The sequence below is a fragment of the Crinia signifera genome, chromosome 5, assembly GCF_055691185.1.
Source record: "Crinia signifera chromosome 5, ASM5569118v1, whole genome shotgun sequence".
NCBI classification, from domain to species: Eukaryota; Metazoa; Chordata; class Amphibia; order Anura; family Myobatrachidae; genus Crinia; species Crinia signifera.
In genome coordinates, this window is record NC_139221.1 from 216819225 (window position 1) to 216843808 (window position 24584).

Genomic DNA, 24584 nt, shown 5'->3' on the forward strand with positions numbered 1-24584 from the left:
ATAACTTAATGAACAAGGACGGACGTGATACGTTAATGGTTAATTCTCTTTTGATTTGTCCCCTCATGTTCCTGTCCTCTTGTGTGTGTGTCCTTATGTGTAAACTCAGACTATGGTTCCTATTTGTTTTTATCATAATTGCCTGTAAAGTTGCTGGGGCCAGTATAGAGGAACAATCACTATACTGGCCCTCCCCCGATACCCAAATCAATGTTATCTGATGGGCCTTTGTGTGCAGTAAAGTCATGGCCCACACTTCCTGTTCAAACCTGTTCTAAAGTTTCTTTCCAAGAACAAAGACAAAGAATCCAGCATGATTTGACGGGATTCCCATGGACAGGAAATCGGGACCGTGAATAGGGAAAGCCAATGGCCTCTTCCCAAGTCTCCTTTCTGCACCCAATGATCATCCAACCTGAAACCACACCCCTTTGCTTTAAAAAGCCGAAGCGCAGGATTCCAGGAGCATATGTGATCTATCCAGAACACATACCCAGGATCCTGGGATTCATATACAGTCGTGGTGTGCCTCTTCTTGACGGGAATTTGCTGTGTTTTATCTGTATTAGTTGTGTGTGTGTACATTGGCCGTGACCTGCATTGTAAATCTATGCATCACAATTCCCTTTCATTTATGTAATAACTGTATTGTGTATATTTTCATAGTTTGTATATCCCCTTTATTCTGTTAATCTTTTGTGTCTACTTTGGACAATAAACCAAAAGCTTTACGGGGTCGGACCCGTGACTCTTATTATCTCAGTGTTTTTCCCTTACTTAATCACAAGTAAATCAGTGTTTGTGTATTCAGACACATTAGCAACATTGGTCATAACCTAGCGCTCATGCCATGTTAAGGCTTGTGTAATGATAACTGGTCAAGGGTTATGAAAGGGACAAGCATCGCATAAGAAGCGACTTGGAGGTACCAGACGCATTTGAGTCTGAGCAGCTAGCGTATCGCCTCTTGCGTCTACACTGTGTAATATTTATTGTGTATGGCTAAGGTGACCAAGAGCAAGGGTTCATTTCTTATACAGCAGGAAAAGAGTTAATAGTCTGCTGGGGGCACTGCACGCTGGTTATCAAAGCTCTCAATCATATGTTAATTGGTGTTCCCATTGTCAGTAGAAAGACTAGCTCACAGACCTCTGGTAAAGGCTTTTGTTTTCTCTTATATCTCTGTGGTATCCTGTCGTTGCCCTTGGTAACGGCTTATATGTAATATAAGGTAACTAGTATAGTATAACTCTTCCATAATCCACCGGTCGGTTATTAAAAACCCAACATTCACAGTAGCAATAGACTTTCAATAGACGCACGGCGGCTGGGGAAGCTTCCCAATGCCATGAGCGGTTGCCAAGGTAACTGGATGTGCAGGGATGACGTCAAAAGGAAGAGACGGGCACCACGCTGGACATGCTCCGTCCTGCACCTGGCCGCCAGATGTCTCTGACAGGACAGGTAAGCTCTTAAATCGAGTTAATTGTGTATTGTGAGTTTGATTGTACACATTTTATCTAACTTGGACAGCTAGCAGGCCTTGATGAAAATGCCGCCTAGGCATTGAAACATCAGCCGTGTTGCATTGATGCTCATTTATGCGATTTGTTGCTATTATGGAATAAACCAGTTATACCAAGTCCCTTGGAGTGACACAGATTTGCCAATTCTACAACGACTCTCTCTCTCTTATATATATATATATATATATATATATATATATATATATATATATATATATATATATATATATATATAAAAGCATAATAATAGATAAACCAACTTTTCAGAGTTCACCGACCCCTTTGTCAAGGACCGTTTCAGTCTTTGCTCATTCAGACTTGTTTATAAACAAAATGATCAATTATGGTTTGGTGTCTAAATCTAAGGACATGGAAAGAAAAAAGTGATTAGTACTGTTATTGTTGTGAATAATAAAAATTATAATAATAGGAAAATCTCATTTCATATGCGTTATTTTTAATGGAAGTTATAAAAAAAATTAAAATGGCTTTTTACTTAATAACACTGCACTTTCTATTTTGTTCTATTCTCTCTGCCGGAGGGGTCTGTGTTAATTCACAAAATTAATGATATGGAAAGGCAAATCTGAGATGATCCATCACATTAATAAAAAGAAATCCGAGGTAATATATCAAGTTCGAAGGCAGGTTTTCTTGAACCTTAGGATCACTTTAATGTTTGAGTTTTAGAAAGAAAATTCACGAAGGTCCAGTGAATTATTTATATTGTTCCCTGAAAATGTGGACAGTGGAAAATTAACTGTAAATATTTTTTTCTAGGGAGCACACTCCATAAGGAAGTTCTAGTTCATTTTAAATACAATAGCACAGAGTGAGCCTTAAGGATTGAGGTTGGGAAACAAACAGCCCAGGTTTTCAAGATATCTTTAGATGAGAACAGGGACTTAACTAGTACCTCCATTATTTAGATTTAACCATGTGTACTCAACCATGGATATCTGAAAAAATATATATGCTTTGGGGTAATGCTTACACAACTGACTGTTATTATCACATAAGTTAATACCTTGCCTAATGTCTTCACAGATAAAGGGGGAAATTTACTAAAGGAAATTTGTAAAAAAATAGGTGTATTTGTATCCAGAAATACACTTATTTTTGACATTTACTATCCCGAAAATACGGCAATTCGTAGTCGTATTGATGTGCTATCAATACGAATACGAATTGCCGTTCTTTCGGGATAGTAAATGTCAAAAATAAGTGTATTTCTAGATACAAATACACCTATTTTATACAAATTTCCTTTAGTAAATTCCCCCCAAAATGTCAGACTGGTTGCTACAGCTAATATGGCCATACTGTGAACCAAATGTGTCAGTTCTGGAGTAATATCCCCCTTAGCAACATAATAATAGCTACAAACATTAATACAGTATGATGCATGATTCTTAAATACATTATAATGTCATATTGACAAGCAGGGGGATTTATGCTCTTTGTCAACGTTTCCAAACTTTGTCCTCATAAAACCCTAAACATGCAAGTTTCTGAGGTACCCAAAACCACATGTAGGTCTACTGGCTTAGTGAAGTAACACATGTGCTCCAGCTAGATGATCTGGAAAACATACAGGTAGCAATGACAGCTCCAGAGGAGGTGCACAGTTCAAAATTCGGTACTTGTGTAGTTTCACGGCGCCGCCGCGCGCACACACTGTTTGAAACTTGCCAGCCTGCCAGACTCTGGGCGCGTGCCGCTCTAGCTGTTCTCAGAGCTACGTTACCAGCGTAGCGTGTGCGCGTGCCACTCTAGCTTTTCTCAGCGCAGCGATACGTTATCAGCGTAGCGTAGCGTCTAATTCCGTCTAAACTCAGCACACCACTATCAAAGGGGGTGTCTGAAATGCAGACACTACAATTTAGACGCTTTAGCATCTGAATCCATATGCACTGTGCAAAACACTCTTAAACCTGTCCACAGTGGCACTAGTCGACGCAACAGCTGTTGTCTTTGTAAATTCCACTATCCACACCAACCCGAAGCGTGGCGAGCGCAGCGAGGGGTGGTGGTACGCGTCCTACGACCTTTTCATATGTCGGCGTGGAGTTGATTTTATAAAGTGTGGCGAGCGCACCGAGCCCCGCGATGGGATGCGGATACCTTCACAGGTATCCGCGTCCCCTCGTGGGCTTCACAGGTATCCCCGTCGGTGGCTCGCTGCGCTCGCCACACTTTATAAAATCAACTCCACGCCATCGTGGATAGTGGGGGTATGAAAAGGTCATAGGACGCGTACCGCCGCCGCTCGCCACGCTTCGGGTTGGCGTGGATAGTGGAATTTACAAGGTCGACAGCTGGTGCGTCGAATAGTGCAACTCTGGACAGGTTTCAATAGTGTACCCCTAGACCCAACTAAATTTAGATGCTTTAGCGTCTAAATTTAGATGTACCCCTAGACCCAACTAAATTCAGAGGCTTTAGCGTCTAAGTCCAGAAACCACCGGCTTCTTAGCGGCTAGCAGTTAGTCGGGTTTCAGACGCTTTAGCGCCTAAGTCCAGAAACCCCGGCTTGTTAGCGGCTAGCAGGTAGTCCGGTTTTCAGACGCTAAAGCGTCTAAGTTTTAACGTCTGCATGGGGGACAGGACCCCTTTGTAGCGGCTAGCAGGTAGTCTGGTTTCAGACACTTTATCGTCTGAATCCTGACTCCCCCTTCTTAGCGGCTTGCAGATAGTCCGGGTTTCAGACGCTTTTGTGTCTAAATTTAGCGTCTGCATGGGGGACTCCCCCTTTGATATCGGTGTGCCGGGGTGTGTGGTTTAGAAGCCCCGGCACGTCAGCTGTGTGCCCGGGGTGTCCACTTTTACATGCCCCCGTTGTCTGCGGTGCGCAGGGCTGCCTATTTCACTGTGGAACTACAAGTACCACAGTGACCTGTCAGCGCCTGGGCAGTGCGCTGCTGCTGCCCGGCGCTACGCTGATAACGTAGCTTACAGCTAGAGCGGCACGCGCACAGTTAAACAGAGCTTCTGGCAGGCTGACAAGTTTCAGAGACAGAGTGTGAGCGCGGCGGCGCTGTGAAACTACACAAGTACCCAAAATTCAAATAGGGGAGCCACACCAACTGCCATTGATTCAGTTTGGAATGGCAGTTGACTTGGCTCCCCTTTTTTGAATTTTAAACTGTGTTGCAGCCCCTCTGGAGCCGCCACTGACTGTTAGGGTTCTATGAGGACCGGGGTTGAGAAACACTGTGCTACGGAGATGAAAAAAATCCTAATAAAGAGACATTTTTCTGTTGTCCAGGTACACACAAGATTGTTCTTAGTATAAGAAAGGAGCGCATTTGTCATAAAAATCTATATATTTATTAAGAATAAGAAATATATATATATTTTCTGAATAGAAATAAAATTCAATCAAAATGACATATATATAGGACACTTCTGCACATACACAACATTTAAATTATCAGCAAATTATTGTATCTTTCACAATGGAGCACACATAAGAATTGGGCTTTCCAATATTCCTCTATTTAAATAGAGTGACTCCTCTGTCTGTGGTGAAGGAGTGCTTTAATCAATTGTAGAGGGCTCTAATTAAACCAGCAAGGTACACACAGAGTCCATGTGGAACAGAAAACAGCAATGCTGAATGGTGGTTCCCGGACTCCAGAGCAACAGGTGATTGTGGTTAAGATCAATCTCTGTGTTGCCAAGATTATACCACAGGCTGTTTCAGTGGCACCTAGGAACAACAGTCATAAGGGTATTATAGTGCTCACCCGTTTTATCGCCTCTGTCATAAAGGAGTCACCTCCGAATTTGGGGACCACTTAGTATCCACACTGCGACAGCTTCTGTGTGTGCTCCTGTGAAGTAGCCGGGCTCCGGCACCTAGTTAGGTTGTATTCCCCGGGAGCTCTGTGCGGGGCGTCACAATTGGGCTTGTCAGCACGGAGACCGCTGACAGTCAGCTTTCAGTTTGTGAAGGTGCTACCGCTGTCGGGCAGCAGACAGGGAGTCTTGGCCGCACAAGTCCAATAGCTCACAGTTTGGATGGTGCTTCACCGGGAACTCCGAGGCGTCACAATCAGGCTTGTCAGCACGGACACCGCTGACAGTCAGCTTTCAGTCTGTGAAGGCGCCACCACCGCCGAGTAACAGACGGAAGATTGTGGCCACACAGGTCCAGAACCCACAATTTCAGAAGGTGCACTCGCTGGGGTAGTCTCCAGAGATTATAGCAAAAAGTGTCTCACAATGGTCAATTGATTGAAACAGGGGTCTTGACGCGTTTCTCCGGTCAAACCGGTTTCTTCAGAAGATCTTCAGCGGTGTCCGTGCTGACAAGCCTGATTGTGACGCCTCGGAGTTCCCGGTGAAGCACCATCCAAACTGTGAGCTATTGGACTTGTGCGGCCAAGACTCCCTGTCTGCTGCCCGACAGCGGTAGCGCCTTCACAAACTGAAAGCTGACTGTCAGCGGTCTCCGTGCTGACAAGCCCAATTGTGACGCCCCGCACAGAGCTCCCGGGGAATACAACCTAACTAGGTGCCGGAGCCCGGCTACTTCACAGGAGCACACACAGAAGCTGTCGCAGTGTGGATACTAAGTGGTCCCCAAATTCGGAGGTGACTCCTTTATGACAGAGGCGATAAAACGGGTGAGCACTATAATACCCTTATGACTGTTGTTCCTAGGTGCCGCTGAAACAGCCTGTGGTATAATCTTGGCAACACAGAGATTGATCTTAACCACAATCACCTGCTGCTCTGGAGTCCGGGAACCACCATTCAGCATTGCTGTTTTCTGTTCCACATGGACTCTGTGTGTACCTTGCTGGTTTAATTAGAGCCCTCTACAATTGATTAAAGCACTCCTTTACCACAGACAGAGGAGTCCCTCTATTTAAATAGAGGAATATTGGAAAGCCCAATTCTTATGTGTGCTCCATTGTGAAAGATACAATTATTTGCTGATAATTTAAATGTTGTGTATGTGCAGAAGTGTCCTATATATATGTCATTTTGATTGAATTTTATTTCTATTCAGAAAATATATATATTTCTTATTCTTAATAAATATATAGATTTTTATGACAAATGCGCTCCTTTCTTTTACTAAGAACTATCTATGCTTAAAATTCGAGTGATACAGAATCACTCTTACAGTAGCGCACGCAGGGGGGGGGGGGGGTTTCTGAGTATCGAGAAACCCCCCCAGAAGTCTAATAGCCCTAGGCTGAAAGCTGAGGGTCCCCTCTTTCCATTGGTACAAGAATTTAAAAAATCGGCCCTTGGGAGCCGGAGATATCGGACTTCAAAGCAGTGGTCCCCATCCAAGCCTGTTAATTGCTCTTCCCAGTCAGATATTTCAGGTTCTGTTGACAGAGTTTTTCTGAGGATATATTCCAAAAGCTGGGACTCTTCCCCTTTGAGGGACACTAGTAGCTTGTCTCTACTGTTCCCACAACCAGAGATATCAGCCTTCCAGCAGCTGGTTACTGCTCCAGCTCCACACACCTGTTATGTAGTTTTATATACTCGTTGGCAGATTGCTCTGCCTCCTGAACTCTGATCCCCTAGTCCCCATTATCATTTGGTAGGTGGGATTCTCTAGTTTTTAATTCCTTTAAAATCTAAGAAATCTATTTCTGGGAACTGGAGATATCTGCAGTCAAGCAAGCTGTCCACCAGAAAATTATGAATAATGAGTCCACTCCACTATACACCCCTCCTCTGCATATTAAACATCCTCTACCACCCTGGAAGTTACGTATCAGGGCCCCTTCATTCAGCCCAATGCCCCTTCTCCCACCCCATCTCCCACCATCTGTGCAGTAAAGGGGTAATTAGTGGAAATTACTGATCCAGGCCCTACATGCTGAGCGGTTGATATAATACCCCCTACCACCCGCGGGACATCAAAGCTTCCCCCACCCCTACCGCTGGAGGATCGGTAGGGGCCCCAATACATTGCTATGCCCAGGGGTATACACTGCTGTTGACGCCCCTGTGTGTGTGTGTATTTTTTGTTAATTATTAGTATTATTATTATTATTATTATATACATTTGGTCTATCTATAATACTTTAACTGACCCGGCATATACTGGGTCACCTAAGTGTCCATCTTAATGCTTTTCTCCGCCCCTCTGGAAACCCCCTTCTGAAAATCCTGCGTTTGCCCCTGCTCTTAGGAGCAGCAAACTGTTATAAATTTTAATTTTAATTTGTTATATAGAGAATATCATTGACTATTGGTTTTTGAGCGCCGGATTTCCCTTTCTGTGGTTTACATCGTGTGTCTAAATACATCACACGTGTGTATTACCACAGAGAGGTAATTGTAACACACAAGATTGTTATTATCTTTTTAATTTAATACACTATTAATCCAGGTATTAGATATCATATCTCAGCATTAGACTACTTTACCCTTGGATGCGTCATTAACAGGATTACAGCAGGGTACACGTTTGGATTAGGGAACTTGATAATGCTTCATGAAAATTATAAGATAATCTAACTCTTAAGGCCCATACACACTAGACTATTTTCAGCTGAAAATCGTTAATTTTGTCCTCTTTGATTGATTTTCAGCTGAAAATTGCCCAGTTTGTATGGCCCCTGATGGCAGACTAGCGATGATGTGGCTCCCGCATCATCGCTAGCAAAGTCTCCTGTCTGCTGGTTTTACATGTTTACATGTTTATTCAGCCATCATCACTGTGTGTGTGTGTTCACCCAGCACCGGGCTCTTGGACCAGTCATAGTTCCAAAAAGAGTATAGAGGTCCCCTGTATTTTGGAACCAGCACTGGGCTCCAACAGCCTGCTGTGTCATGCCATAGCTGGGGAACACTTTTTATACAAGGTTCCCCCGGCTGAAACATGACTACCGGTCTTGCCCTGGAGTAAAAGTGGAGACCTCCCCAATAAAGGGGTTCCCCATGGCTTAAATATTTCGGGAATCAGGACCGGCTCAATGAGCTCAGGGCTGGTTTTGCTCAGGAGGGGGGACTCCACGCAGTTTTTCTACATTTTAGCACAAATCCGTATACTACCATTACTAAAAAAACTGCACATGTATAAAAAATTGCACATTTCTGTTACTAAATATCACCAAAAATCACAAGCGAATTCTTACAGTCTCTAATTATTCGCACCCTATTACATCTCGCCCCTGAACTTGCAAGTAACTCATTTCCATTATATTGGGACTTGTATACAGCATATTTTATGCAATCACATCGGAAGGCATAAGAGTTCATTAACGGATTCAAGCTTATTATTTCTTTACTCTGATACAAATTTATGAAAACAGTCTGGTGAGATATTATCGCTAGCACCTACTGGGGGAAATGTACTAAGAAGTGTATTCTACTTCACATGTGATGTTGCTATGGGAAACCAATCAGAATCTACAGTACTTCCTATTTATTTAGCACTCTCTAAAAGGTAGTAGACAGGATGTGATTGGTTGCCCATAGCAACATCACGTGATGTAGAATACACATTTTAGTAAATTTCCCCCATTATATCTTTCAAATTGATAACCAACAATTATATGCTTCACTACATTAAATGTTTATACATGTGCTTACATTACTAAATCTGCTGATTTATTAACTCTTAGTAAGTTTATACACATATATACAGTACATTAAAAAAGTGTGGACAGAGTATGAAATAAACCAATGCCTAGTATGAACTAGCACTCTAGTAAACAAGTGCAATACTATATAGCATAAAGTGAACAGCTGTTGTGGAGAAGAGTGTCTCTAGAAGCAACATTTTGTAACCAAAGTCCTAATTATGCCCCTAGCTTTAGCTGCCTATAATGGAGTCGGGAGGTAAAACTCCAGTAAAGTTCTGTAACTAGTGGAATGTCAGTTTAACTAAAGTTTTTATTTTGCCTTAATGTTTTGTATCTCAATATTTACAAATTAGGGTTAAATATGTGGTTAAAGTGCCCGCACACGGTGCATTATGTGGATGCTATGCGATCAACGCTCCCACGCACATCCCATCGCACAGTTCAAAAAATATGTGCTGCGCATACTTTTTGAACTAGGTCCCGATTGCATCGCATCGCACGCACATTGCATGCATTTTGCATGCGATGCGATCTAGACCAAAACTCATGCTATGATCGCACCATCTATGGGCACCTTTAGGCCTAAATTCAAAATGTATACAGAAAAAAAAATATTATTATTACCAGTTATTTATATAGCGCACACATACTCCACACCACTTTCCAGAGAATATTTGGGCATTCACATCAGTCCCTGCCCAAGTGGAGCTTACAGTCTATTTTTCCTACCACATGCACACACTAGGGTTCATTTTTGCCAGAAGCCAATTAACCTACCAGTATATTTTTTAATTGGGTAAGGAAACTGGAGTACCCGGAGAAAATCCACGCAGGTACAGAGCGAATATACAAACTCTACACAGTTTGGGCCATGGTTTGAATTGAACTCATGACCTCAGTACTGTGAGGCAGTAATCCTAACCATAACAAAATATACTTGTAAAACCCAAGCATCCTACTTTCCAAGGAAAAATGGATGTACTGAAGGATGCACTGTAAGATATTTACTGAATTTGCATTTTCTTATCTTGCTATATTACGAAAACTTGTTCCATGTCATAAATTGCTCAATTATATACTTTTTTTTCTGGCAGAAAAAAAATCCCATTTTATAGCTGAATGGCATTTTATTATTCTTTTCATAGATCAGTGTATGCTTTATTTGCTGAGAAATAGCATGGCAAAAAAAAAAACACAGTTTGTTTACTAGCATAGCCAATCTAAAATAAACCCATTCATTTATAATCTGAAAAAAGTTTTGCAAAACTAAAGTTACTTAGCCGCATTGACGGAGAAGTCAAATAAAACATTCATCCAAATTCTTCTACAACACACAAAAATACTATTCTGTCTTGAAAGGCAGCAATATGACAGATCAGATTGGATATGAATAGACTTGATAAGGACACCAGTCTTCCTTTTTTATATGGGATAGAAAAGCTGAGAGAAATGTAGGAAATAGTAGGCACAGAACAATTAGGGATTTTATTTATATCCTTATTTATAAAATCCTGTTTTTGTATAAAGCAGAAAATACAATATTGGAAATGTCAAAACAGATTGTTGTGTAAGATCATGATTTAGACAAAACACTGAAAGGAGATGAAACACTGATATATTGTATTCCTCTGGGCTACAGAATCCATGCAACACATGGTTATTACTGGGCAGCACTGCCAGATGAAATATGAAATGCCAATATGTGTCAGCATAATCAGGGGACAATGCAATAATGTAAGAACAAACTTGTCTGCAACACACAACGCAACACAAATAACAAAGTGGTCCTACCACAAAGACTTTTTTTTATACATTTCAAAAATATTTAATGGTAAATATTTCACTCCCCTGCCAAATTGTCAAGCAACAGATTACAACGCAAATATTTTTGCTGTTAAAAAGTGATTTAAATTTTGTTTGCCAATAGAATATGTAAATCTTTATTTATGCATATGTTATATAAAAAAAAAAAAAGATTCTCTTTGTATGAAAAAAATAGAATAGAAGTGTTTTCTGGGCAAAGATGGAGCAAGTAATGCAAAATCACCAATCTTCTTGGAAGCAAAATTTGAGAAGCCATCAATCTGAGATATATCTGGAGCCAAACCTGTGCCAAAATCCTTTGCCAGAATTGCACTTTTTAGACCAAAACATAATTATTGAGATTCTGTGATTCAGTTTACCTATATAAAATCAAGATACAGTCCCTGAGTGAACTGGCTTCACTGTGACTGGCAGCAATTTACTATTGGAAGTCCTATATGTCAGTCACAGACACCCAAGGCAGTCCCACTCGGAGGTGTTCTCTCCATCCAGGACTCCAGGACTGCCAGTCCAGGCTGTGATAAGTAGAAAGCTAGCTTCCTACTTATGCAATGGTCCTGTCATCCTCTGGACCCATTGTGCAGGTGGTGGGACCTGTGGCTTGTGGCAATCCCCTCTCCGGGCATGTGGGTAGTGGCAGCATCCCAGCCAAATTTAAGTAGGAGCTGCCGCTGAATATTAACATTGGGTTCTCTATGTAAATTAGAAATATATTATCCACAATAATAATATAATGTTTTTCCTCCATGCATGTTAACTATAAGGTGTGCAGTTGTTGCATTTAGAAGTATACTAGAATACTCATATATTAGAATAATCATTCCATTTTGTGGTAAGGGAATGAACAAGCGGATATAAATGACTTTGAGATGTGCGTTTGTTACATCGCTTACTTCATGTTCACTTTGGGGAAGACCATTGTCATCGGGCCCTTATTCTGGTTGGTGCGGTCGAGCCGCATATGCGGCTCCGACCGCACCAGACGAATCCCCGCCTACAAGACGGATCGGCACGGCCGTCCGTACACGGACGGCTGCCGATCCGCATGAAAATGGTGGAGGCGTACGCCTCCACCATGGTGGGAGCTGCCCCCTGCATTCGATGGTCGTCGACCATCGAAGGCAGGTCCGCACGCCGCGGCAGCTCCCGCAAGCTGAGACCACACGGACAATCGTCCGTGTGGTAGCTTGTATGGGGGCTGAAAGCTGACATCCGGCGACGTCAGCTTTCCGCCCCCATGAGTTGCGTCATGGCCTCATTACCATGCGTACGCCCCGCGTTTGCATGGGAACGCCCATGAAACGCGGGGCGTATACATAGGGAAATGAGGGCATGAAGCCCCTCACGCCCCTATACGCCCCCTTTGCGGCGTACTAACGTTATGTGCGGCGAATTCGCCTGCACATGCGCAGATTGACCTCTGCGCATGTGCAGACGGAAAACATCGGCGGTACGGCCGCACGCGGGCCGTACCGCACGAACCAGAATAAGGGCCCTAGGGAGGACCCTCATGGCCATGCAAATTTCACTGAAAACACACATCAAACTGCAACTGGCACATTTAAGATATATGTAACATTGTTACTAACCTAATTGAACGACAATTCAACCTAATATAGCCATGATGAAATGAAAATGGAAAGATTTGATTAAATTACTTTAGCAATTATTAAAACATATGCACCCGCAATGCAACTAGTGTAGAATTATGCAAGTCATTACAAGTAATTAGGTTTTTAGCAATAACTGTCAGGATATGTTTAAACATATGATTAGTATGAGAAAGATTCAGTTAAAGTTATTTGCATATTGAAGTATGCAATGAATAAAATGGACAGTGAGAAAAGTGTTCATGGCATGTCTGTAACAATTATATACACACATTTAATTAACATATTGATGAGAAGACATACATTAGCATTGCTGTTGTTTATTTGATGCCTACTTTGACCAACTAAAACTAAACAGACCTATCGAATAATTGCTGTAACATACTGTGAATTTTCTATAAGAATTTGCAGCATGCCCAGTAAAAGCCATTATATTCTGTAACTATTTCAAGTAATGCCAGCTTAATTTTGAGGATTTAACTACAAAAGATACATTTTATCAAGAGAGATTTCAGTGACAATGAATACAGTATCATGGGAAAAATGTACACTTCTTTCTGTTTACTATAAAAACACATAAAGGGTCAAATGTAATGGGGTGTGATTCTTCATTTATCCAAAATTTTGCATCATATTGCACTTTTAAAATGTGAGTGTTCTTCCCAGAAATCACAAATGTAACAGGGTATGAATTTCATGGGTGAAACAGACATGGTGTGCGATTTATGGCAATTTTTTATACAAGCAAAGGTGTGATTTTTTTAGTAAAGGTACAATTGTTTTTAGAATGTTAAAAAAAAGAAATGGCGTGGGGTCCCCACTCCTACGCATAAACAGCCCCGGGCTCTTTGAACTGTCCTGCTTGTCAAAATACATGGGGAAAAAATGCCCCTGTAATTTAAAATTCAGGATTGGCTTCTTGGACCCGTTCTGGCTCCAAAAATATGGGGGACAAAAGACATAGGGGTCCCCCATATCGTTAAAACCAGCACAAGGCCCCAAAGTAGTCACTGAGGTAATGCCACAGCCGGACACTTTTATATAAGTCCGGTGGTCATGGCATGAACTGGTCAGCACTGGCCCAAATGGTCAGAACTGGGTGGGGTCCCTGGGGGAGTGGGGACCCATCAGGGCACCCAAGGGCCAGGACTGAAGTCCGGGAATATTCCTGGCACCCCTGGGTGGTGGGTTTATAAAATTAGTGCCAATTTTTTTTTTAAATATTGGATTTGCCCGTGGCACTAAAAGTCCCAGTAAGCCTCCTCTGATGTTGGTAATTGACGAACCACAAGCACCAGCATGCCGGACATTAAAGGGCCCACTGGCACTTGTAGTCCTAAAGTGGACCAATTTAAACATACATGCACATATACATACATGTATGCAATTGTGAGCTTACTGAAAAGATTAACAGACCGGCTGTAGCAAGCTTGATGGCTGCTTATTACAGGTATGGAAGAAACTAGTTACACAACCACTGGGTGGGCTGATCCCGGATACGAACATGTACGACCGGGATTGGCTGTAATCGGCCCGAAAATGCGAACGGAGAATACGACTAATTTACAAAGCTACGGATTCAGATTTTCCGACGGTAAAGGGATCCCAATATGGCTGCCGAGTTTGCCGTCAGCCAAATGTGGACAAGGCTTGAAGCATCGCACAGAACAGTCAGGTCCGGGTGATCTATGTGTAAAAATAAGGAAAATAAATAATTAAAAACTCCAACCACAAGCATAACCAGCCTGGGGCTCATTGAGCTGGTTCTGATTGCAGAAATACATTTTTTAGATAAGGTCCCCCAGCCAAAGCATCATCCCTGTGGCCACCCAGCCCTGGCCTGGTCCCTGGGGAATGACCCCATTGAGGGTATTTGCTAAGGAAGCACTCGGCATGCCGCTGAAAATGACGAATAAGGGGTATATATATGTATACTGTATGTTAGTGTGTACATGTGGCAGGGTATATACATTGTAGGCTGATTTAGGGTGGGGGCTAATGTGAATGACTAAATATTCCCTGTAAAGTGCTGCAGAATATGTGTGCACTATAATTACTTAATAAATAAATTATTCCAGGTGACAGGAGAAATGTACTTCCAAAAAAAGGCAATTAGGAAGAATATGACTACAGAACTGTGAGGTTCATACCAATAGTAAGGACATTAATCAAATCACTTTTGAAAGAATATTGTTAACCAATTTCTCACATTACAAGATCTAAGGCAGCATGGAATTGCTGCTGAGAGATCACGTCAGGCAAATTTAGTGGGTTTTTTACTTCATAACTTAAATGATATATCAGGGTGGAGCAGTTTTTATAACTTGATTTTAGAAAGGCATTTGAATTAATATCCCATGTAAATTAATTCATAAACTAAAAATAGTTGCATTAGATTCAACATTACTGTATACCACAGGAAAGCCTGCAGTAACCAGTGTTGGTCTTTGGGGAACAGTTTCAGGGCACATTCGCTACAAAAGAAATATGTGTTTTTATAGAGTTTTCCAACAGAATATCTGACCCATAAAAATATTGTACAACACACGGATAGTCATTTTGAGGGAAAAATGCAATGGACTTCAGTATTAAATCTTACATTTATTTCACAAGTTATTTATATAGTGGACATATTACACAAATAATATTTAGTAATTCACATGATTCCATGCCCCAGTTGAGTTTAAAATCTATATTACCAATCATATGGCCACAGTTACACACCATGTTTTGTCGGAAGCAGATGAAGCCAGTATATTTCTGCCATGTGGGAAGAAAATTAAGTACTTGGAAATACCCAGGAACGGGCACAGACCTACCCCACACACATTGAGCGCTATGCTATTAGCCACTTCGGCAGACAAAAAAAAATGTCTGGATATTGCTTTTAATCACTGGTGGTCATTATCACAGTATTGGGGAAAAGGACCCCGGCATCAGTGCTAATAGGATATCCCATGGTGAACCTATTGGTAGTGAAGAAGTACCGCTGCTAATAGGATACCCCCCATATAGTTCCTTTGCTAGGGATGGATTTCATGACCTCAGGGTTGTAAACAAACACTATGCCAATCTTACTATATTTTGTTTTTCACAGTTAGTGTAGAATAATGCAGGCCACCCACAAAAATCTAAAAACAGAATACAGAATGTTCCTGTGTACAACTTCAGAATAGTTTGTCTGCGGTCCAGCTGCATGGTTGCCACCATTTTGCCATAGGTCAGCTGACACTATTGAATTCAGTCACATATACTCACTTCTCACATATTGTAACTCCAGTATCCAATTCCAGTGCAGTCAGCATTATATAAACTATTTCCCACAAGCAGCTCATTGCCAGTATAACTAGTCTACAAGTTACACCTGATTCCTGTGTCAGTAGCTAATCACTAATCCCTGAGCTCCCTGCTACTTTGTTCCAGTTCAACTATAGTTATCTAAAGATTGTTGCAAGTTCACTAGCAGTTAATACTCAGAAGCAGGATCCTTCTCCAGTTCTTCCTGCTGTAATTAGTGATAAGTGGTTTGGATTCTTAGGAATCCAAAGCACTCCGACAGTGGGGATCCATTCCTGACAGACTCGTATCCCCTCGCGAGCCGGATGCAATCTTCCCGGCATCAGATTCTCACGAGACTTAGATCCCATATAAGGTGCTGAGCTTCTTGCAAGAATTACATGGGTTCTGCTGGCTGGCCATAACTCCACTGTGCATACTGTACTGTTCCTACTGGCCATAACCAGCCTGTGCACAGGGGCGGATCCAGGATAAAATGACAGGGGGGGCACCATGATAAAAAAGGGTTTGGGTGGGGGAGGGGTGGTGTTAGTGGTGCCAGTGTACATGCTAAGAGAGCGTCAGGAGAGGGTGGGAATGGAATTAAAAATAGGCACTGGCATTTAAAGTACGCAGGCCCACCATGGCGACAAAAGTGATGGATGTAGTTGTGCGCGCGCCAAAGGCGTGCTCCAGAAAAGGGTGTGTGGCCACTCAACAGGGGGCGTGTCAACACCATATACAACTTCTACACATTATGCAACAAAATACTAGACCCAATTATACTTGCCCTTTACACATGATGCCAAATGGATTGAGCCAAAATTCAAATAATGCCACATGCATTATGTCAAAATTCACATAATGCCACATGGATTGAGCCAAAATTTACATAATAACACACGGATTGAGCCAAAATTCACATAATGCCAAATGGATTGTGTCAAAATTCACATAATGCCACACAGATTGAACCAAATGCATAAAATGCCATACGGATTGAGCCAAAATGCACATAATGCCACATGGATTGAGCCAAAATTCACATAATGCCACACGGATTGAGCCAAAATTCTCATAATGCCACATGGATTGAGCCAAAATTCACATAATGCCACATGGATTGAGCCAGAATTCACATAATGCCACACAGATTAAGCCAAAATTCACAATACACTTCATAAACAGGGACATTGTCCACCAAAGGCGCGCATTAAACATTTACACCATAATGTCCATTACACGTTAAGTTACACGCCATTATGTCCATTATGTGTTATGCCAAACACCATAATGCCTATTAAAAATTATGCTACATAAGTACTGCTTCTCTACATGCTCATTGCCAAGGGTTCCATGCTCATTGCCATGTGGGATTACATGCTCATTGCCAAGGGGGAATACATGCTCGTGGTAAATGGGGGACAGCCGCCACCAGGCAGAAGTGATAGCCACTGACAGTGGCAGGGCCTGGCTGTATTCAGAGCACTGCAGGTCCCGGCTATTTGAAATAATACCCCTTTCACACCAGAAAATGCATTCCCAGGTTGGCCCCTTTTACACCAGCCTAGTCCCTGCATTTTCTGGTGTGAGGGGGAGAGAAAACCACCCCTCCCCCCTTTAACCAGTTATCTAATTTAACCGGCTATATCTTCGGAACCAACTGACCCATTTACATGAGACAAGTATTATATTGAAGAACTTTTGATTGGGCTTTGAATGATTTTGGTCCAGTGAAACTGGAATGTTTGGTTCCAGAGTAATCTGCCCTCAAAATCATGAACAGCCATGAAATTACATTTCAAAAATAAAAAAAATCGGTTTACACGCAATATCTCTAGAACCGAATGAGCGATTTGGAATTGAATGATATCAACCACAAGCTTCTGTGATGCCAGGGCGGGAACTGGCAGCCATCGGAACTGGGTGGGGGTCGGAATTGACGGGTCCCATATTATCCTATGGGGAAAAAAATTACAGGTTTGCCAGGCGATATCTCCGGTTCCCGGGGGTCTAGAGACACGAGGCTGGGCTCGTTGGAAAGTGTATACAGTACTTTGACTGCCAGCCGTACCCCAAATGTGTATTTGGTATTGTGACTGCCAGCTGTACCCCAACTGTGTTTACGGTATTGTGACTGTAGGCCAAAACCAGGGCCGGAGCTACCACTAGGCAGCTGCCTAGGGCGCAGGCCACTAGAGGGCGCCACTTAATTCCCCAACATTTTATTATGATGATTTTTGTGGCATCCACGTTTCACCCAGCACCCAGAAACAGATATCCAGCGATGTGGGCAGAGAGTGGGAGAGGAGGCGGCAGCGGGCAGCCGGGATAGGATAGAGAGGAAAGGTATTCTGTACTGCAGCAATCTGCGGTCCTTCAGCCACCCTCCCGTCCACCCCTTATCAGTAGCAGCTCCAGTCCTCTGTCATCAATATCGCCCATCTATCTCATAGCAGCAGCAGCGCAGAGTCCTTTATACGATCTGCGCGCCCCTTAGCAGAGGCAGCGCTGCTGTCATCAGTCACACCTGCCCGTTCCGCAGCAGCGTCCTCCTTTAAACCGTCAGTGCACCCTAGCAGCAGCGGCGCAACAGTCGTCAGTGCCGCCTTCCCGTCTTTCAGCAGCAGCGTCAATCCGGCTGCCAGCGGTGCTATGGAGCTGATTGAAGTAACAGAGGCCCGACAACAGGGTGGTCCATGTTCGGACAGGCAGACTTGGCCAGTGAGTGTATAGTTGTAATTTTTATAAAATCCATCAGGCCTGTGAAGGGGGGGGGGGCTGTTCGGGGGGGGCGCAGCTGGCAACAATTTTGCCTAGGGTGCAACAAAACCTTGCACCGGCCCTGGCCAAACCCCCACTGTGTATACGGTACTGTGACTACTGGCTGTACCTTGACTGTGTAAATGGTATTATGACTGCTGCCTGTACCCCCAAAGTTTATGAGCGATATTCTGACTGCTTTATGTAACCCACTGTTTGCTAACTGCATCCCAATTTGTATATGTTACTGTGACTACATGGTACAGTGACTAAGGTGGTCAAAAATGTCTGCAAATGACTAGAAAACAATGTTATTGAGGTTAATATTACTCTAGGGACAAAAAAGACCCAAATGATGTAATTTTAGCCTTAATCTGAAAAAAAAAATCCAAATCCGTTCGACTAATCAAATCCAAATCCAGCAAAAATAGTCTGGTGCACATCTCTGATTTAGGGTTAGGCTGCATGGAGGGGCAGGGAAGGCAGCTTGAAAGGGGGGTTAAATTTATGCCCCAAGAAGGGGGTTTAAGGCCCCCATACACTAGTAAGATTTATCTGACCTGTAAATTGCATCTGATTTCTCTTGAACTTCCCTGGCAGCTTCGCAGGAGGCCTACATGCAATTTGACACTTGATGTGCCATTTTGTACATCCAATTTGCATCAGATAAATCACATGTGATTTATCTGATGCACAGTGTCATGTGATTTACAAAGCCACATGTCCTAGCTGCCCTGAGCCATCAGCGGAAGCCAAGCAGAGTATATACCATACCCAGAGCTGAGATCATGATCACACTGCCCCGCTACTGCCTGTACTGCTGTCACAGATCCTCGTCAGATTGTACAGATGGGAAATTGGGTAAAGGGCCCTACATAAGCAGAGATTTGTTCCAGAAATTCTTAACAGGAGATTCAGCATGAGAGATTTCCCTAAACTGAATCTGAATACACACACAAAGAGATTTTTACAAGAGATTCATAATGGGATTCAGCATGAGAGATTTAAAATCTCTAATTTTAAATAATGGGTTGGAATATAAGCTTGCGGGAGTGTCATACGAAACCTGTCACAGGGTGACATAAACATTGATGCAAAAGCTAGTGCAATATAATATGAATATATAAAAAATGACTGCAATGAAATAAAACAGTTTTTTTTCCTACTGTGTAAATAAACTTAGCATGCATCATAATTATTATTATAATAATAATTTTCTCAGTTGGAAAATGATGGAAAATGTGCTAAATCTCACAGCTGGCGCTCTTTCTCAACCGCCATTGTGGTGACAGGGTTGCTCAGGCTCACCATGAGCCCGTCCCTGCGAAGCCCTAACCCGGAGAGTCAGCGCATGCATGGTTATGCACTGACCCCCGCCGACCCCTCTTACCACACTGCCCTGCTCGGGTAGTGCGATGTGTAGCCATAGGCTATAATGGGCTATCGCCATATCAGAATGGCGATAGTTTAGAGGTGCGATACCGTGCTGCCCGATGTTGATACATCGGGCAGCTTCGCATCCCCCATAGAAACCTATGGGGGATGCGGCTGGCGGCGCTGCAGGGAGGATCGCAGCAGGGATCGGAGATTCCTGCTGCGGTCCCCCTTTGATACATTTAGGGGATACTTAGTATTTGCAGCTAAACCGATTTAGCCGCAAATATGGTTTGATAAATGGGCCCCCATGTCATCCCACAAGACCTTCAGAATTAAGAGGTTTCTTGCCAAGAAACAGAAGCAGAACAGGCCAATCCCACAGTGGATCAGAATGAAGACCGGAAATAAGATCAGGTATAACTCCAAGAGGAGACACTGGAGAAGAACCAAGCTTGGCCTGTAAGCTGTGCAGATGGCAGACATGCGTCCTGTGGGTCCCTTGTGAAGACCTTATTAACATCTTGTTATACAGTTATTATATTTGTAGTAGTAACTAATGTTTGCTTTGGAAATAAACGAGAACGGAACATCTGAAAAAAAAAAATCTCACAGCTGGCACCAGCTTTCTCAATCCAATCCAGCTATTGGAGACTATCATTGAAATATATCACTGTACACTTCTCACTTTACTGAGAATGTTCAGAGCATTTATTTTCTGACATCCAGCCACAGATGCTCACAGCATCTGAATGCTTTACCTCAAACTGCTGGCAGACCATACCATCCCGAACAGATACTAGCTGTCATCTGCAGCCCCCTGGTCCTGGCCTGGTACCAAGTTCAGTCGGGACAGCTTTACTTGTCACCTTACAAGATCTGTCTTCTCCTAGAGAGAAGCTTTGTGACAGTCCACTCAGCTGAAAACCTTCTGGAGCGTTCACATCGCTGGGGCACCGAGGCGGACTGCAGGCAGTCTGTCTGTTGCGGCCGGAGTGATCTGAGGAGCTGAGTGGGTGACCTAGGGAGGCGGCAGCAGTGGCAATGTATACTGCCGCTGTCAGCAGGGCCGTCTTAACAATCTACTGGGCCCCTGGGCAAAATAATTTTTAGGGCCCCCCTCCACCCACCTATGTGCAGCAGCAGAGGAGGGCTGGGAGTTGTGTGGCGGGGATCCGGGCAGCAGCTGTCAGCGGCATCTGTCTAGGTGACTCATCAGTGGCGGCGGTGATCCAGGCAGGGGGGGGTGGCTGGGAGCTTGATGTAGCGGTGTGTGGTGGGGATCCAGGCAGCAGCTGTCAGCGTTGTCCGTCCAGGCAGCTCGCTCAGAACTTGATGTAGCGCGATTTGCTGCCGGGCAGGAAGCGCTGCAGATTTTGAAAAGACTGGCCGGACACTGATTGGCTGAGCGTCCGGCCAATCAACGTCCGGCCAGAATTTTCAGAATCAGCAGCGCTTCCCGCCCGGCGGCAAATAGCGCTACAGCAAGGTCTGAGTCACCACTGCCTGTATGGACAACACTGACAGCTGCTGCCCGGAGCATCCCCGACATATGCCGCCCAGATTGCTACATCAAGATCCCAGCCCCCCGCTGCCTGGATCACCGCCGCCACCGCTGAGTCGCCGCTGACCGCATCCCAGCCGCCCACCGCCATTCCCCAGAGCAGTGCCGTCTTCCCCAGTGGGCTGGGCCCCTACAATCCTTGGGCCCCTGGGCAACTGCCCATTCAGCCCAATGGGAAAGACGGCCCTGTCTGTCAGTGCGAGCGGGAGCGGCTGGAGCAGCTGAGTGACAGGTGCACAGCGGAGGGAGCGGGGCCGGCCTGGGTTCCGACGGGTGTAGCAGGCAGGGCCGGCGCTACCACTAGGCAGCTTTAGGCAGCTGCCTAGGGCGCTGGCCGCTGGAGGGCGCTGCCGAGTTTCTTTAACAGCACTGGTCACTGCCAGTGCTTGTTTCTTTCTCAGCGTGTAAGGCTGCCCCCTGCCCCTGCCCCGATATGATTTAGGGCCACCATCCATCCTGAAGCCGCATCCTTGCTACACACACATTCATCAGGCACTGTGCTGCACCTGATGCCGCTGGGGCTGTCGCTGCCTTGAGGAAACATGAAGGGCAGCTGGACTTCCCGCTGCTGCTGATGACTCGTTCATCTCTCAGCCTGGCCCTGGCTGAGAGATCAGTCAGCTCCGCCCCCATCCCAGCATGCCTCTCTAAGCTTCGGCAGCGTCAGGCAGCATGGTGAATGACAGCAGAGTATGCTCAGCATCATCAGTGCCTGACATGGTGACACTGTCACAGACAGTGCAACAGACTGCAATCAGACACTAAGAAGACCTCTGCCAGGGAGCAGCTGCCATTGTTGTTGGTGAGTGCAGCATGGATAGGGAGGGGAGAGGGGTGTGACAGGGAGCACAGTGAGGGTTTTGGAATGGGGTCAGGACTAGTGTGTGTTTGATGGAGTCAGGATGCACAGTGTGGGATGGAAGTTGGATGTACAGTGTGGGGGATGGGGTGGTAAGAACAGTGTGGGGGATGGGGAGTTTGGATATACAGTGTGTGGAATGGGGGTGGTATGTACAGTGTGGGGGATGGTATGCATATTTTGGGGTATGGGGGTGGTATGCACAGTGTTGGGGATGGCAGTTAGGATGTACAGTGTGGGGGATTGGGGTTAGGATGTACAGTGTGGGTACTGGGGGTGATATGCACAGTGTGGGTAATGGGGGTGATGTGCACAGTGTGGGTAATGGGGGTGATATGCACAGTGTGGGTAATGGGGGTGGTATGCACAGTGTGGGGGATTGGGGTTAGGATGTACAGTGTGGGGGATGAGGGTGGTATGCACAGTGTGGGGGATGGGGGTTAGGATATATAGTGTGGGGGATGAGGGTGGTATGCACAGTGTGGGGGATGGGGGTTAGGATGTATAGTGTGAGGGATGGGGGTGGTAAGCACAGTGTGGGGGATGGGGGTTAGGATATATAGTGTGGGGGATGAGGGTGGTATGCACAGTGTGGGGGATGGGGGTTAGGATGTATAGTGTGAGGGATGAGGGTGGTATGCACAGTGTGGGGGATGGGGGTTAGGATGTATAGTGTGAGGGATGGGGGTGGTATGCACAGGGTAGGGGATGGGGATTAGGATGTACAGTGTGTTGGCTGGGGGGTGGTATGCATAGTGTGGGGGATGGGGGTAGGATGTACAGTGTGGGGGATGGGGGGCGGTATACACAGTGTTAGGGATAGGAGTTAGGATGGAACAGTATGGGGGTTAGGATGTACAGATTCAGGGGATGGGGGTGGTATGCACAGTATGGGGGTTAGGATGTACAGTGTGCGGGATGGGGGGCGGTTAAGAGTTAGGATGTTCATTGTGGGGGATGGGAAATAGGATGTACTATATGGGGGATGGGAGTAAAAATGTAGTTTGGGATGGCGGTGGGAGGGCAGTGTAAAGAATGAATACTTGCCGGTGCCCTACGTCTAGACCTGCTGGTGTGCAGAGTCCATCTATAGAAATCATGGATGGACATCAGGACCATGAAACGTTGATGAAACCCTGGCAACTTATGTAATGTATATTTGATTGATACACCACACTCCCCGTCTTTTGACATATAAAAATGTATGCGGTCTACACCATTGCGGAACCAAGGCCCGTCTTCAGGACACACAAAAAATTAACACAAACAGTGCAAAATATATATTTACAGACTTAATGCCAATTAGACCTTTCTCTTCTCCTTATTCCTTCCTCCTCTCCCATCTCCTTTATTCCTTCCTTCTTTCTCTCTTATATGCCCTCAGTGGATTATATTCCATGCAGGCTGGTGGCAAGGATACTTATGAAATACCCCTTCGGCACATCTTACTGTCTATGAAGGGGCAAATATGGGGGGGGGGGGGGAGCAATAGGCTGAACTGTTGCCTAGGGCGCCACTAAACCTCGCACCGGCCCTGGTAGCAGGGTATTTCAGTGACAGCCTGACAGGACACTGCGGCAGCTTCCGGTGATGTACGTACTGCGGGGGGTGGGAGGAGGACTCCAAACATATAGATATATTGGATCTGATACATCGGGATGCAGTCAAAATCCCGAATGGGTCATAATACTGACAAGGACAAAATCCCGACATTTAAAATCCCGACAAGGACAAAATCCCGACATTTAAAATCCCAACATATAGAATGTACAGGTGAAACAGTCAACTTGACTTTCCGTCGACAGGACGCAAAGTCGACATGTGTTTTTTCACAGTTTTTTGACCCGACAGGCGGTATTTCATGCCCTACCATCCACTAGGGCATGGTGGGAGAATAAAATAGTGTGCCGAGCGAAGCGAGGCACCGTGCCCGAAGCATTGCAAGCAAAGCGAGCTATGCGAGGGGCTGCGATTCACTTCCAACTGTGTCCATGTCGACTGTGTCGACATTCGGGTAAAAAAACTGTGAAAAAACCCATGTCGACCTCGCAACCTGTCGACGGAAAGTCATGTTGACTGTTTCACCTGTACATTCTATATGTCGGTATTTTGACCCTGTCGGGATTTTAAATGTCGGGATTTTGTCCTCGTCGGGATTTTAAATGTTAGGATTTTGTCCTTGTCGGTATTATGACCCATTCGGGATTTTGACCCTGTCGGGAT

General features: G+C 44.5%; 2 protein-coding genes across 3 annotated transcripts in view; one reads left to right on the forward strand and one right to left on the reverse strand.

Moving 5' to 3' along the window:
• Nucleotides 1–24584, reverse strand: part of TPK1 (thiamin pyrophosphokinase 1) — a 551394-nt gene that overhangs the window by 93102 nt on the left and 433708 nt on the right. The gene's annotated exons all lie outside the window — the stretch shown is intronic.
• Nucleotides 20246–20545, forward strand: LOC146079645 (large ribosomal subunit protein eL39). The gene has a single exon (XM_083186331.1). It carries the CDS (start codon nt 20249–20251, stop codon nt 20402–20404), a length of 156 nt encoding a protein of 51 aa, XP_083042457.1. The 5' UTR covers nt 20246–20248; the 3' UTR covers nt 20405–20545.